A 13,101-nucleotide genomic window follows, 5' to 3' on the forward strand; every position below is an offset into this window, starting at 1 on the left:
GCCGACCACTCCAGACGACGTCGAGAAATCCCAGGAATTCGAATAACGAGCCGGCTACCGTGATACACAGCTCCGGCCACCTTTCTGATCCTCATCGATCTTCGTCCAGGCCGTTCCAGGATCGACCACGGTGTTAATCACTGCTCCTCCGTTCTCGCCGTTCTTCGCTTCGACGCGCTTTTCTTTCTTCCTTTATTTTTTCTTTGCGAATTCAACTCGTTCATCCGACTAGTCTCGCTGTCCCCATCGTTATTGATTATCGACCAGCTTGTGACGAGTTTCTGCGATAACAGACAAAATTATTTCCTTTTCTACGGTGGTACGATGTTTTGCGCTGAAAAAGAAAACATGGAGAGTAAGGGAAAAAGGATGAGAACTGCGTAAGGATTCGTTTACTAGAATTACCTTTCTTTTATAGGAGCGGATGATTGAGCGAGGAGTTGCGAGAAAGTTGGTATCTTGGATGATCCTTCTGGTGGCGAATGTTGAACTCTGCATCACGGTACGTTCGCGATCATACGACACGGTATCGATATCCCTATTCTTCCTTTGGGATTTATAATCCTCCGCAAGCATCCCTTTGAACCAGAGACACCAGGAATACTATCGCAAAAGATGTAGCAAGAAAGCTGGAAAGAGAAGAGGGCAATGAGATAAGAAGGGGAGACTAAACCAAAGGTAAAACAAAATCAACGAAAAGAAGTAAAGGTGGGGAGAGATAGAAGAGAAAGAGGAGAAGAGACACGGAGAAAATCACGACACGGTGGTGCATCATGGTGAAGGCAATGGTCCACGTAAACGAAGGAAGAAGATGCGAAAGGGTAAGAGGAATGAAGAGAAATGACTAAAAAGAAAAAAAGAACGCACACGCGCTCCCGCGGATACACACGTGTCCTGGATCACGGATGCAAATATGGCATAGTATCCTGCGTGGCTCGCGCCTGGATATACCTACCTAGACGGTAATACGGGTAGGTAAGTCAAGCGAGGTGGGTTGAGCCGCACCCTGTTCCTCAAGCATCCACCGAAGTACCTCCGTTGACTGTACGTACACGTCGAAGCGATGTGTGCGCGCGTGTTTCAACGACGTAAGACGACCATATACACCGTGCAGCGTATACAAGCACACGGGGATACCCGTTGCAATGCCTTGCACGGAAACGTAGAGGAGACGAAATACAAGCGTAGACGGTGACCGTATGTGTGCACGCTAACACGAGTGAACAACGAGGACCGAGATGCGAGGTGAACGCCCCCCACAATATCTCAAATCTGCGCTCGAGTGTGCGGCATGTCTCGTGCGTGTGTCTACGGTACACGCTCGCCGGATCGCGCGCGTGCGAGCAGCACACGCGTCGCTGAGACGAAAGAGGAGAGTGTGTTACCTGAAGTCTGGCGTGGCTCGAGTAAAAAGCCTGTGTGCGTGCATATTCTCTCGCTGGCCGGTGTCTTATAGGTGGTAGAACGGGCCTGTCCAGTTTTCCCATGGGAACAATACCCCACGGGATATATAATAACAATGGTCACGGGCGTGGGAGACGGGTCGATCTTTATTTACCCGGTCGTTTTTCTTTTTTTTATATTTTTTCCTCCGGCACATCCCCCTACCTCCCGTCTTCCTTCCTTCCCCGGTGGCGTCGCGCGGTCGAAAGTCCAGCGACGGTTTGTCCACCGTTCCTCTCCGTTTCGAGCCATCGTCCTCACCCTCGCGATTCGCCGCGAAATTACGACTCTTTCGGACCTCCGCTTCCCAGATTCCTCCGTTTTCTCCTTTCTTTCTCGCCAACTTCCTTACTTCTGTCTTTTTCTGTCGATTCAGTCGTAAACGGTGATACTCGAGGCGCGCCACGCACCACACGCTACACTTATTTACGACCGATCCGATGCGATGGATAAATCAGCCGATGTAAATTGCTCGAAGAAATTTAATCGACTGCCAATATAAATCCATCGGGGAGCGATCTCTGGGACACGAACGAACAGCCTGTTCGTCGTACTTTTATCCGAACGTCGATGATTTCTCTGGTTTTGCGTGCACCTCGAGTACTCTCGCGGTAATCGTAAAGACCATGCTGATTACCTGCAACCGTGACGCAACAGTGATTACAGTCGCGGAGATGAGTATCGTTTAAAGCAATTAAACGCACCATTCCCAATAAATCTTGCGTCTCCTGGAACCTTGCTAGCGATTCCAGCCGTCCTACATTCCTGTTATTTGCATCGCGCTGCTTTCTTCCTCGTCAGCATTTCTATCCTCTAATCGTTGTCAGTGATTAACAATTCGCTCGTTTTTCGTCGGATTAACCGACCAACTATCAGCGTGCAACTTGTGACATAAATTCTCGGGATACGCTGACTATAAGTTGGGACATCTTACGGTCAGATACGATCGCGATTATGAACCAGCCTCGCGGTTACTTAATATGACCGCATTGGATAACCAGCCTCTCTGATCCATTGTCTATCTTCAGAGCCGCGGAACAGCGTGCAGCCTGCAAGTTTGATATCGAGTTAAACTTTATACCCCGTCAAGGCCACAATTAATCTATAGATTACCTACAAGCTGCCCGTTCGGTGGTCCCTTTTGTCCGTGCCTTTGTTCCAAGGTTCGTCCCGAAGGCCAACGCGAACGAACACCGTAACCGATGATCGTTGTTCACGAAATGAAGAGCGTACATTTCGTTAATTGAGCTTACAACGTGCAAGAGAAAGGATATATTTATCTATAGCGCGTATAAACACGCGATTAAGCGGAACAACCTGCAAACTTATCTGCCTCCCTGCTGATCTTAGGTGGCCGTCCTGCTCGGGCATTATCGTCATTAAGCATCATCCAGCGGCACGGTTATTAAATTATATCGTATTATTATTCAATATTACCGTGATCTTCGCGGTGAAGTCGATTTCGCACGGTCGCCTCGACGCCCCTAAAAATCCCTCGGTCGCCTTCTTTTTCCGCTAGACGGTCCCGAGTGAGCGCGCGAGCGCTGAAGAAAAAGAACAACAGAGGTAGGAAGAAAACGAAAACAGGGAGGCGATGAAGAAGATGGCTTTAGCGCCGAATTCCCCTCTCGAAGGACGAACAATCCTCGTTCCTCGAGTACTTCGTGGTGGGTGGTGCGTACGCTGGAAGAGTCCGTTCTCTTTTTCTCTGTCGAGTGGTTCCAATGTACCGTTGGAATCGGTCGCGGACAAACAATTTCCCGCTCTGCAGCCTGAAAGAAGAAAAATACATGAACACGAGAACAGTTAAATATTTAATGTCTTTACTACTACTCTGATCGACGGCAAAGCAAAGCAAAGAACGGTGTTGTTAGCGTAAGCGGAGTCGCCTTAATTTCCATGTTAATTCCTATCTATCTGTGGTTAAATCGTCGCAACGAGAAGAAGAAGAAGAAGAAGAAGAAGAAAAAGAAGAAAAGGAAAGGGCGTGATCGCTCAATTTGACTACACGACGCGGTTACAAGGCTCCAACAAAGAGGAGACAAGCTGCCGCGGTACAAGTCGGATGGGTTTGCGCGAGGATTCGCGAGGGGTGCTTTACGATCGTGCACAGTTAATCCCCGCAACGCCTTGACCTGCCTCTAGCGAAACCTACGACATCCGAGCGAGTCCAAACCGATACGAAACGATCGGCTTGCACGCGTGGACGGATCAGTCGTCATTGCTATTTTTAAGCCTCGTAATCGCCGCTACCTTTCTATTGCTCCACAGCGACAACGCGACTCTGTACCCTTCGTAGGACTTGCCTTCTTTGCCACCGTGTGCTTTCTAATTCCTGTTCGTTCAAAAGACATCGAACACGAACGTCTTCTTTTTTCTTTTCTTCGCATTTCTTCGGAGTCTTAACGTAATCCTGCCACAAACAACACCTACGAGTCATCTTTCATTTCATCACCTGCAATAAATTCAATTATTGTCTAATTATATCGATCGTGTTGTTAACTACATCGGATTCAAACAGCCGTAAAAAAACTCATCATTTTCCGCTTGCTAGAGCGTTAAGTCTCCTTAATTAGCCAGGCTGTTCCTTTCAAATTACCGTACGCATCGTCGGAATTCTCTCGTTACATGATTACGATCAAATACGACAAAGAATAAATTTAATTCCTGGAAGATTTAATAAGAGAGAAAGAGAGAGAGAGAGGGAGAGAGAGAAGCGGAAAGGAAACGGAACGAAACGCAAGGGGTTTCGAGCGGCAGGTCACGGAACAGGCCGACGCGAAAACGAAACAGGGAGCTTTCATTATATTTGCCAAATGCAAGGCGACTTCTTCATTTGCGCAGAAGAGAAGAGACATCCGCCGGCCCGTGTTTTGTCCCTGATACCTCAGCGAAGTGGTTGTTGCAAAGGCGCGTGGGCGACCGGAAACTCTCCCTCCCACATTCGCGTGCCCTACCTCTTCGAAGGGACTTTCTGAGAGGAACAGCATCCAACGAGAGAGGAATAGAGTACCACGAGAAGGAGAGAATAATAGAAAGCGAGAAAAAGGAAAGAGAAGAGAGGCACATACGTCGCGACGTCACGGCAAGTCGAGGAGGAAGAAGAAATCCTTAAAACCGTGTAGAGGATTCTCAGAACTATTAGGCTGTTGCATATCAAATGGCCAATTTTGAACTTATAACAACTGAAGATTTGAATAAGATTTGGCTTCCGGGATGGAGCCCCGTTGGTTGACGGTTTGTTACCGACGTTTCGTAAACATTGCAGTTTAATTCTTCAGGGCGAGAGACAACCTGATACTGGTTGGTCCCGCACTGGGTGTCCCTATTTATCCAGAACTGGAGTCATTGTTGCGTGACGCTCCAGTTGAGTGGAGTTGACCAATCGGGTGGCTATTTTAATTGAATGGCCAATCAATTAAAAAACCAGGAAGATGGTGTTCCGAATTGGATGGGTTTGGTATCCGGAGTCCTTATTGATGTTGTTGGGATGTTTGATGCTCATTGGAGAATATTTTCAAAGTTGGATCAATATCGTCCACGTTTCTACATATGTCTCTTCTTCTGACTGGTCTCCGTTTCGCAGAAGGTCTGCTAATTAAGCGACAATATTTCCAACTTCTCACACGATATTTGACTCAAGCGCAAGATGACGAAACGACCAAGTCCTTGAACGATCCATGAAGCTATCCATGTCTCTTGCAACGAGCGGATCGTGAAGAGTTGCGTCAATCGATTTGTTTACAAATGATCCAGGGCATACGATTTTAATTACGGTTCTACATCAGCGAGTGTCCAGCGATTCTCTCGAACGGCTGAAAGGTGAAATGAAGTTAATTGACAGGTAAATTTATCACTGGGAGGATCGATCGACCCTTCGTCCCTAGACCACTTTCACCCGAAATTTATTCGAATCTTAACTAATGGCGTTGGAACTTGTGCTCTCGCGAGGCCAGTAATCGATTAGCATCGACAATGAACGAAAACGAGTATGAAACGTATCATTAATCGTGCGTCCCGCCGTGCTCGACAACGGCCAAACAACGTTCCACCGACAATGCCTCGAATCAACCCCTAGCGGGCTGCTCTCCCGATACGTTCGCGACGTGTAACGTTCGAATGTAATTATTGCTCGTTGAGCAATCGAAGCTGGAAAGCGAACGAGCGAAAGGAAAGCTAATTGTCCGAGGAAATGAATTTGAAAAAGGAGAAACTCGAGACGCAGTCGCTCTACTGTCTCTCGACAAATGGTAAGATTAAAACGCGACGCTCCAGTTGTCTCGAGAAACATATCCGTCGTGTTTCTCATAGCAAATGAAAGTCGTTGCTCGTCTTGATACTTCCTGAAGAAATTCGTGTTTCCTTATAGTCGAAAACTATTTCATTAGAGTTATGGTGTCGAAAAGATTGATCAGACGTAGGGTGCTCGGGAACGTAGATCGATGTATCGGCAGGAATAGAAATCTACAAATTGTTCTCCATCTTGCTTGGATCATGGTGCCCTCCCCACCATAGTGGCAGGGTGTTGCGCCAGGTTTACCACTCCGTGAGCGCTATCCGGACACCTGAATCGAGAGGATTTTCACAACGCCGCTGCCTGACGCGAGAGAGCTCCGGCTAGGTTGTCGCGTGGGCGACCGGAAACCGTACCTTCCTACCGTCTTTGGTCGTCACTCGACGACTCGACGGGGAAGGGAGTCGGGGGAGAAGGGAGGAGAGAAAAGGCAGACCGACCGGCCAAGAACTGGCGCAGCTCTCCTTCAACGTTCTCCACAGCCAGTACCCGCGGCCGAGGGCGGATCTGTCTTCATCGTCACGTAACGCTTTAACCTGGCAGGACCTACAGGGAATCCTACTTACCGCTCGCGCACAAAGGCCCTAATAGAAATAGAAATCTTCAGGGTTCTTCCGTTTCCGTAACGACGATTAATTTGACTACCGTAGTCGAGTTGCGACACCGTCAGCCTAACGGTGATGGGCCAAACTTTTATGACGAGTCCCTGGAACCAGCTGACCAAAGGGGGAACCGAAATTTTACGGCTCACCTAAGCCTTCGCCTCTTGACGTAGGTAAACAAGCAATTCACAGCTACGTTAAACGTTATCAACGCTCATTTGGATAGCTGCATGGATCATGAGAAAGTTAACGAGAGATCAGTGCAAACAGCTGGCACGGTATCACCCTCGTTACTTTCTAGTAAAAGTTTCATTTGTCCTAATATTTTCTGGGAGAAAAGGAGATAAAAAAAATTTGTTATTAAAAATCTTATCAGACCAAACGATAATAACCGAATAAAGAGTATCAAGGATATCCAAGAGGTGTCGAAACGTGTAAGATAGGAAAAAAAGAAGAGAGACAAAAAAAGTGCTATCTAGGCTCTTCGGATGATAGAAAGGTGATGACCTCGATCCTACGCCTGCCGCGTATAAAACGCCGTTCCCGTCTTGCACCTCGTTCCGCCTGTTTCTGCTTGCCTGTTCTGACTGGCCTGCCCACGCCTGCCCTTCTGTCAATTATATTTACTATTTCATTCATACGGCCGCCGCTTGGTCCACGAGCCGTGCCCATTCACGAGAACGGCCGCGCATGCCAGATTGCTCGCGCCGATGGCTATCCGATAGGGTAGCGCCTCCATATATGATTCGGATGGAAATGCACTGCGGGCAAAAATGTAATTGCTGTAATCTAGGATTATATGGTTGCGTAACACCGATACCACTTATATTATGTATATACATACCATATATGCTATATTTTCTGCATGTCATTATGTAATATTAGTCGAGTTTTCCTAAAGTACATAGAATTTGAAAATTCAAAAATGTGCGCACACTGTAAATCCTGCGCATGCGTCAGGCGCATGCGCAGAGATTCGATGACCGAAACTCGTTCGTTGACAATGTTTGTCGAAATAAAATATGAAATACGTGTCATATACCTCTGACGTTCCTTTTCTTTACTTTCTCACCGGTTCCTCGATACTTCATGGACCGTGAGAATATTTTCGGATCCCAAGGGGCTCGCTCACTAATCGGGCGCTAATTTGCCTTATACTGTAAGGAAACAGACGGGAGGGATCTTAGCAATTCGAACCAATGGATGGTAAAAAAAACTCACCGGTTTGAAATCACTGTGCATCGTGTTCGTTTAATAGAGAACGCAATCGTCTATTTACATGGCAAATTTACTCGTGCTTGGTGAAAATTTATGCTAACCGATTTAATACCACTGGTTCACGATTCATTTTCAATGATATTTAGCAAGGATTAAGTGTTGTCAATAGCTAACACCTACTTGCTTTCAAAAGATATAGATTACTCTGATTTAACCTTAATTTTTTTTCTCATACATTATCCCGTGAAACGGAGCAATGATATTAGTGCACTCGAAGATCGATGATCGTTAATCCATTCGATGGAACTTACTTAACCTAAACAGGTCGAAGCATTTTTCGTGTTCTATCGGAAGAGATGAGGTCAACGTTATTTTCTAATAGATGAAACACTCAACGAAAGCACACTTATACACACACACATATGCGTGCGCAATAGGCCGAATAATTAAGTTTCCACGTTGATTCTCGTATTCCTATAAAGGAATCGCTTCACGCCTACGCTCAATTGCTTTTCGACTCTTGTGCGGCTAGAGTTCTGTGATTGCAAAGCTGTTTCGGAATCTAATGATGTTTTCTCAGAGTACATGTGTAAATCTCATTAAAGATCATTACATTATTATCTTATAATCGATGATGGTTCGATACCTACTTGACGTTTTCTTACACTTAGCATTTTGATTAGCAATTTCATGCATAACTTCAACATTGTATAACGGAAGAATATCGTGCGTAACTATTTAAGAAACTTAAATCTTATTGCAAATAAATGAAATTCGGTTGAATGAAATGAAATTACACATCAATCTGATCCGTCGCATTTCACAATTTGTATGTTTATGTTAAAGTGCCATCTGACGACGATTAAAAAATTGTATATAACAAATCAGTTACCATTAGTTGATCCTTATGTTTCTTAAGAAATCTTACTTATCAATGATTATCGACCAACGTCAACTTATTGAACTATAGAAAAGAGCTTACTTAGTTTTACTCCAGATGTCTTGAATGTTTATTATTTTCTGTAAGGTTAAAAGTTGCACATTGCTTTACAGCTATTTATAACAAACAAAAAATATGTTGGAATACACAATTGTTTAGAAATAATCTTAAGAATAATTACAATTATTGTAATTTATGATGTAGAAGTTTGCGAATTGTAAATCTGATATTATGCATTATTCGTTCAACGAGAGAACATATCACACGCGCATGTTAACTATGTTATGTATTTAAAATATTATTGTATAACATTGCAGCGTAAGTAAATACATTGAAGATTATATATATACATACATATGTCATTTTAATTTAAACACTACTCCTTACAGTTTATTAAAGAATTTAACTTTTTTTAGCATGTTAAGTTTGGTAAGATATTGTGCTTTAACAAAAAGTAAAAGCACTGCAACCAGAATTTTACAAATTCAGAAAAATTTGTACACATATACTCAACCACAAAAAATTGTAAATACCACATGTACATTAATAAAAAGAAATTCCATTTTTTTACATAAGGTATTGAATATTAATTCTATTTAAAAAGTACATTTATCATTTATAGATAATGTAAGATTATTTAATGTTACTTATTTAATTATTTAATTTATAGAGTTTACTTAGACAGGGCAAAACTATAGCTTTAGGTTTTGCATCAAAATCATCCCAGAAATCAGATAAAATTGTAGGCAAATGGATGTTAACTTGTGGTGGTATGGTTTTCATAGCTGTGGTTTTAGGTATAGCTCTTTATCTTTTACTTTACTATTATGTCTGTACTGTTATTAAAGTTATTGTAGATCAAACATACGGAAAGTAATACTTAAATTTTGAATATATAAATAAAGTACGTCAAAAGAAAAATCAACAATTGTTTATCATTTCCTATTTGTTTAGGAGGTGTAACAAGACTTACAGAATCTGGCCTATCAATGGTTACTTGGAGATTACTTGGTGAAAAAATGCCTACTACTGAAAGTCAGTGGCAAACAGAATTTGAACGTTATAAACAGTTTCCTGAATACAAAATGTAAGAATTAGTAACAGATTGATTGTATATCTCATGAAACTATATTTTCATGTAAATTTTTTATAGCACTAATCAAAATATGACATTGGAACAATTTAAACGAATTTGGTGGATGGAATACTTACATAGAATGTGGGGACGTTTAATAGGCGCTGTATTTATAATTCCAGCAACATACTTCTGGGCTAAAGGTATGCTGAAGCCAGGAATGAAAACTAGAGTAGCCGTTTTGGGTTCATTAATTGGTTTACAAGGATTGATGGGTTGGTACATGGTCAAGTCTGGTTTAGAAGATCGTTTTATAGAACCGTCAGATGTTCCACGTGTTTCGCAGTATCGCTTAGCCGCGCATTTAGGACTGGCATTTATTATATATACTGGATTTTTATACAATGCTTTAGATTACTTAATTCCTGCTGAAAAATTAAACCTTAATAATTTAAATATTAGTACTAGCGAAATGAAGCTGAAGCTGAAAAGATTTAGAATGTTAGTTCATTCAACAAAAGGATTAGTTTTCTTTACTGCTTTGTCTGGAGCTTTTGTAGCAGGAATGGATGCAGGTCTTATTTATAACACTTTTCCAAAAATGGCGAACAAGTGGATACCGGATGACGTATTTGCGGTATCACCTAAGTGGAAAAATTTTACAGAGAATGCAACTACTGTACAATTTGATCACAGAATTTTGGTACGTTTTAAAGATACAGTTTAGATTAAAACTAGGGTAATATAATTTATTTTTTTTTTTACAGGCAATTACTACTTTAGCATTAATAACTTACATCGGAATTGTATCTCGTAAATACAAGCTTCCTGGTAACGCTAAAAAAGCCATATTAGCAGTTCTTTGCGCCGGTTATTTTCAAGTACTACTAGGCATTTCAACATTGGTACATCATGTGCCTCTAGCATTAGCTGCAGCTCATCAATCTGGTAGCCTTCTTGTTTTGAGTACAATAATTTGGTTGTGCCATGAACTGAAGTATTTAAAGTACATTGTTAAATAAAGTTTAAAGACGAAAAATTTTCACAACATTATACTTTATTTGACAATGCATTAAGTTATAATAATCAATATTCCTAGAAATTAATTTACATGTATTTACTTTAAAGTAATATTACTATAATCAAAATACAGAAGATTAAGTAATTTCATAGTTTGAAAATGTATTTATAATTTGATGTTTATAAAGAACAAATAAATACCTATTTTAAGATAATAATAAACAATTATATAGAGCATTTTTATAATTCAATGGTGTTATATATCTTGGACCTGACAGAATTATAGCTGTAAATTATAAATCAAAAGAAATTGACTACTAACATCACTTGTCCTTTTCTAAACTTAGCCACATATTAAATATTTAATGATGTTAGTACTGGCACCTAATTTCAAAAACCAGCTTTGGTAAGTAATATTATTTCTTTAATTAGTTTAAAAAATGTGTAAACCCTGCTTAATCAATAATTGCTACCTAATAATGTTTTTGTTAACATTCCAAAAATTTTTTAATATTATCTAATTTCTGATTAGCAACACAATGAATTTTGCTTTATTTATTGGCAGTTGTTCTACCTTATCTCCAATCAGTCATTCTTTCATTTCCTTTTTTTTTTTAAACGCCTTGTACGCATTGGTCCAACATAGCAATATTAATATTAAGCAGTAGCAACATTTAATAGGCGTTTTGAATTGCACTTTCGTTATTGTAACGCTTTTATGTACACTCGTCATATTTTCACTTTGTAATATAGCAATCGCGCCGCATCACATTTCTTGTTCAATATTACATGGACATGAGTATTCAAGAAAAATGTATTTTATCACTCATACATATAAAAATTATATCACTTAAGAAAAACACAACATTATTAAAATCTTTGTATGAATATGCACGAAAAACATACAATTTAATTGATACTATACACAAAATAATCTTTCTTTACTGTTTGAATATCAATCAAAAAGAACTTAAAATGCAGTCTCTTTCAGTATATTGCAGATAACCCAAATCCTATATTGCAAAACTAATATCAGTCTGATAGAATTTGTCATTCCAGTAACGATTGTATGTCTTAATTAGTTTCTGGTAACGAATGCGTTTTCATAAATGCGGTATTACCATTCCCATTAGTGTATTGTGAACTTACAGAACATGTAAAATAATACTTTAATCGATGGTACTGCTTCACCAAAGAAATCATATGGTGAAAAAAACCGAAATATCATTTGATTGCATATTGTTGATATATCATTACATATTACAATAATAAGACATCATCTTTCTTTGTGTAAAGAAACCATAGTTTGTGAACACAATAAAGATACAAGAATGGTATATATAAAACTCTTAAATTTATAAATTCAAAAGAGATGCAACATTTAGTTACACTGCTTTTGGTAGTGTATCAAACAAATGCATAATAGATAATATGAAACTGTTTTCTTTTCTTGTTATATGAACAGGGTTTCATACACTTTGATGTTCATACTCTTAACAATTGCTTCCAATTATTGTATTACTTTAAATTGCGCGTAATTATCCAATTTATAAATAAGTTATTTATAAGATTAAATACTTTTGTTTTGACACTCAAATTGAGAATAGTGGAACCAACGTATATATCTCCATACCGATATATTTCTATGTATTACGTATTAAACATACACGCACACGCAATATTATATATTATAATTTTACGATCAATGCATATGTAAACAAACTTTATCACTGTTGTGTTAGTACAATCAATAAATTCACACTTATAATATGTCATTTTGTATAATTATATTTTAGACCATCTTTTTATATAACATGTGGGACAGAAGTAAGAATTAAGTGCCATTAAATTAAATTAGTAGTACTTATTTTACTGTGTTGATCATTTTATCATAAGCACAAATAACACGAATGTGAAAGTGATAGTACTGATAAAATTGTATAAAAATTATAAATTCTGCACCACATGTAATTCAATATTAGTCTTATGTTTTTTTTTTTTCCTCTGTGCATCATTCAACTGTATAGATCTTAAAATACAATATCTTATTAGTACTTATAGGAAGGAATCGTAAACTTTAGGCCTTTAATAGACCAAAGACATTTTTACCAAACAATGCAAACTTACGTCCTATAAACATTCATAATACATTCACAAAAATTTCGAGAATTTACCAAAAGAAAAGATACCAAAAATCTATATATCATTGAAGAGTGTAACAAAAAGCAGTAGTAACTGCTTTTCAATCAAAATTAAAATTAATTACTACAAATGTAAAAAAAATTTCGAACATGAAATGTATTTAAAAAAAGAAAAAATGAAATGAAAATGTATTGTAACAAGCAGTATATACTTTGTTCCTTTTTCACTATTGTCCATTGTGTTTTTATATTCAATATTTATGTAATTTTCTTATTAATATTATTATTATTGTTATAATTTTTTTAAGTGTATTACTTACTTCTTATATAATTATGCAACATGGTTTAATAAGCAGCATAAATAATTT

General features: G+C 39.4%; 1 protein-coding gene across 1 annotated transcript; it reads left to right on the plus strand.

Moving 5' to 3' along the window:
• Nucleotides 1-8,557: 8,557 nt before the first annotated feature.
• Nucleotides 8,558-11,279, plus strand: LOC114874443 (cytochrome c oxidase assembly protein COX15 homolog). Its single transcript, XM_029183700.2, has 6 exons — nt 8,558-8,815; nt 8,914-9,073; nt 9,168-9,294; nt 9,452-9,584; nt 9,651-10,275; nt 10,340-11,279. Exons 2-6 carry the CDS (start codon nt 8,915-8,917, stop codon nt 10,592-10,594), a joined length of 1,299 nt encoding a protein of 432 aa, XP_029039533.2. The 5' UTR covers nt 8,558-8,815; nt 8,914; the 3' UTR covers nt 10,595-11,279.
• The last annotated feature ends 1,822 nt before the right edge of the window (nt 11,280-13,101 follow it).

This window comes from Osmia bicornis, chromosome 9, assembly GCF_907164935.1.
Source record: "Osmia bicornis bicornis chromosome 9, iOsmBic2.1, whole genome shotgun sequence".
Taxonomy (NCBI): domain Eukaryota; kingdom Metazoa; phylum Arthropoda; class Insecta; order Hymenoptera; family Megachilidae; genus Osmia; species Osmia bicornis.

Excerpts from the sequence above, each read along its gene's own strand:
- LOC114874443 (XM_029183700.2), top strand. The coding sequence starts at position 8,915 with ATGTTAAGTTTGGTAAGATATTGTGCTTTAACAAAAAGTAAAAGCACT. Across the intron at positions 9,295-9,451 it reads TTTCATAGCTGTGGTTTTAG|GAGGTGTAACAAGACTTACA; the intron begins GTATAGCTCTTT and ends CTATTTGTTTAG. Across the intron at positions 9,585-9,650 it reads CAGTTTCCTGAATACAAAAT|CACTAATCAAAATATGACAT; the intron begins GTAAGAATTAGT and ends AATTTTTTATAG.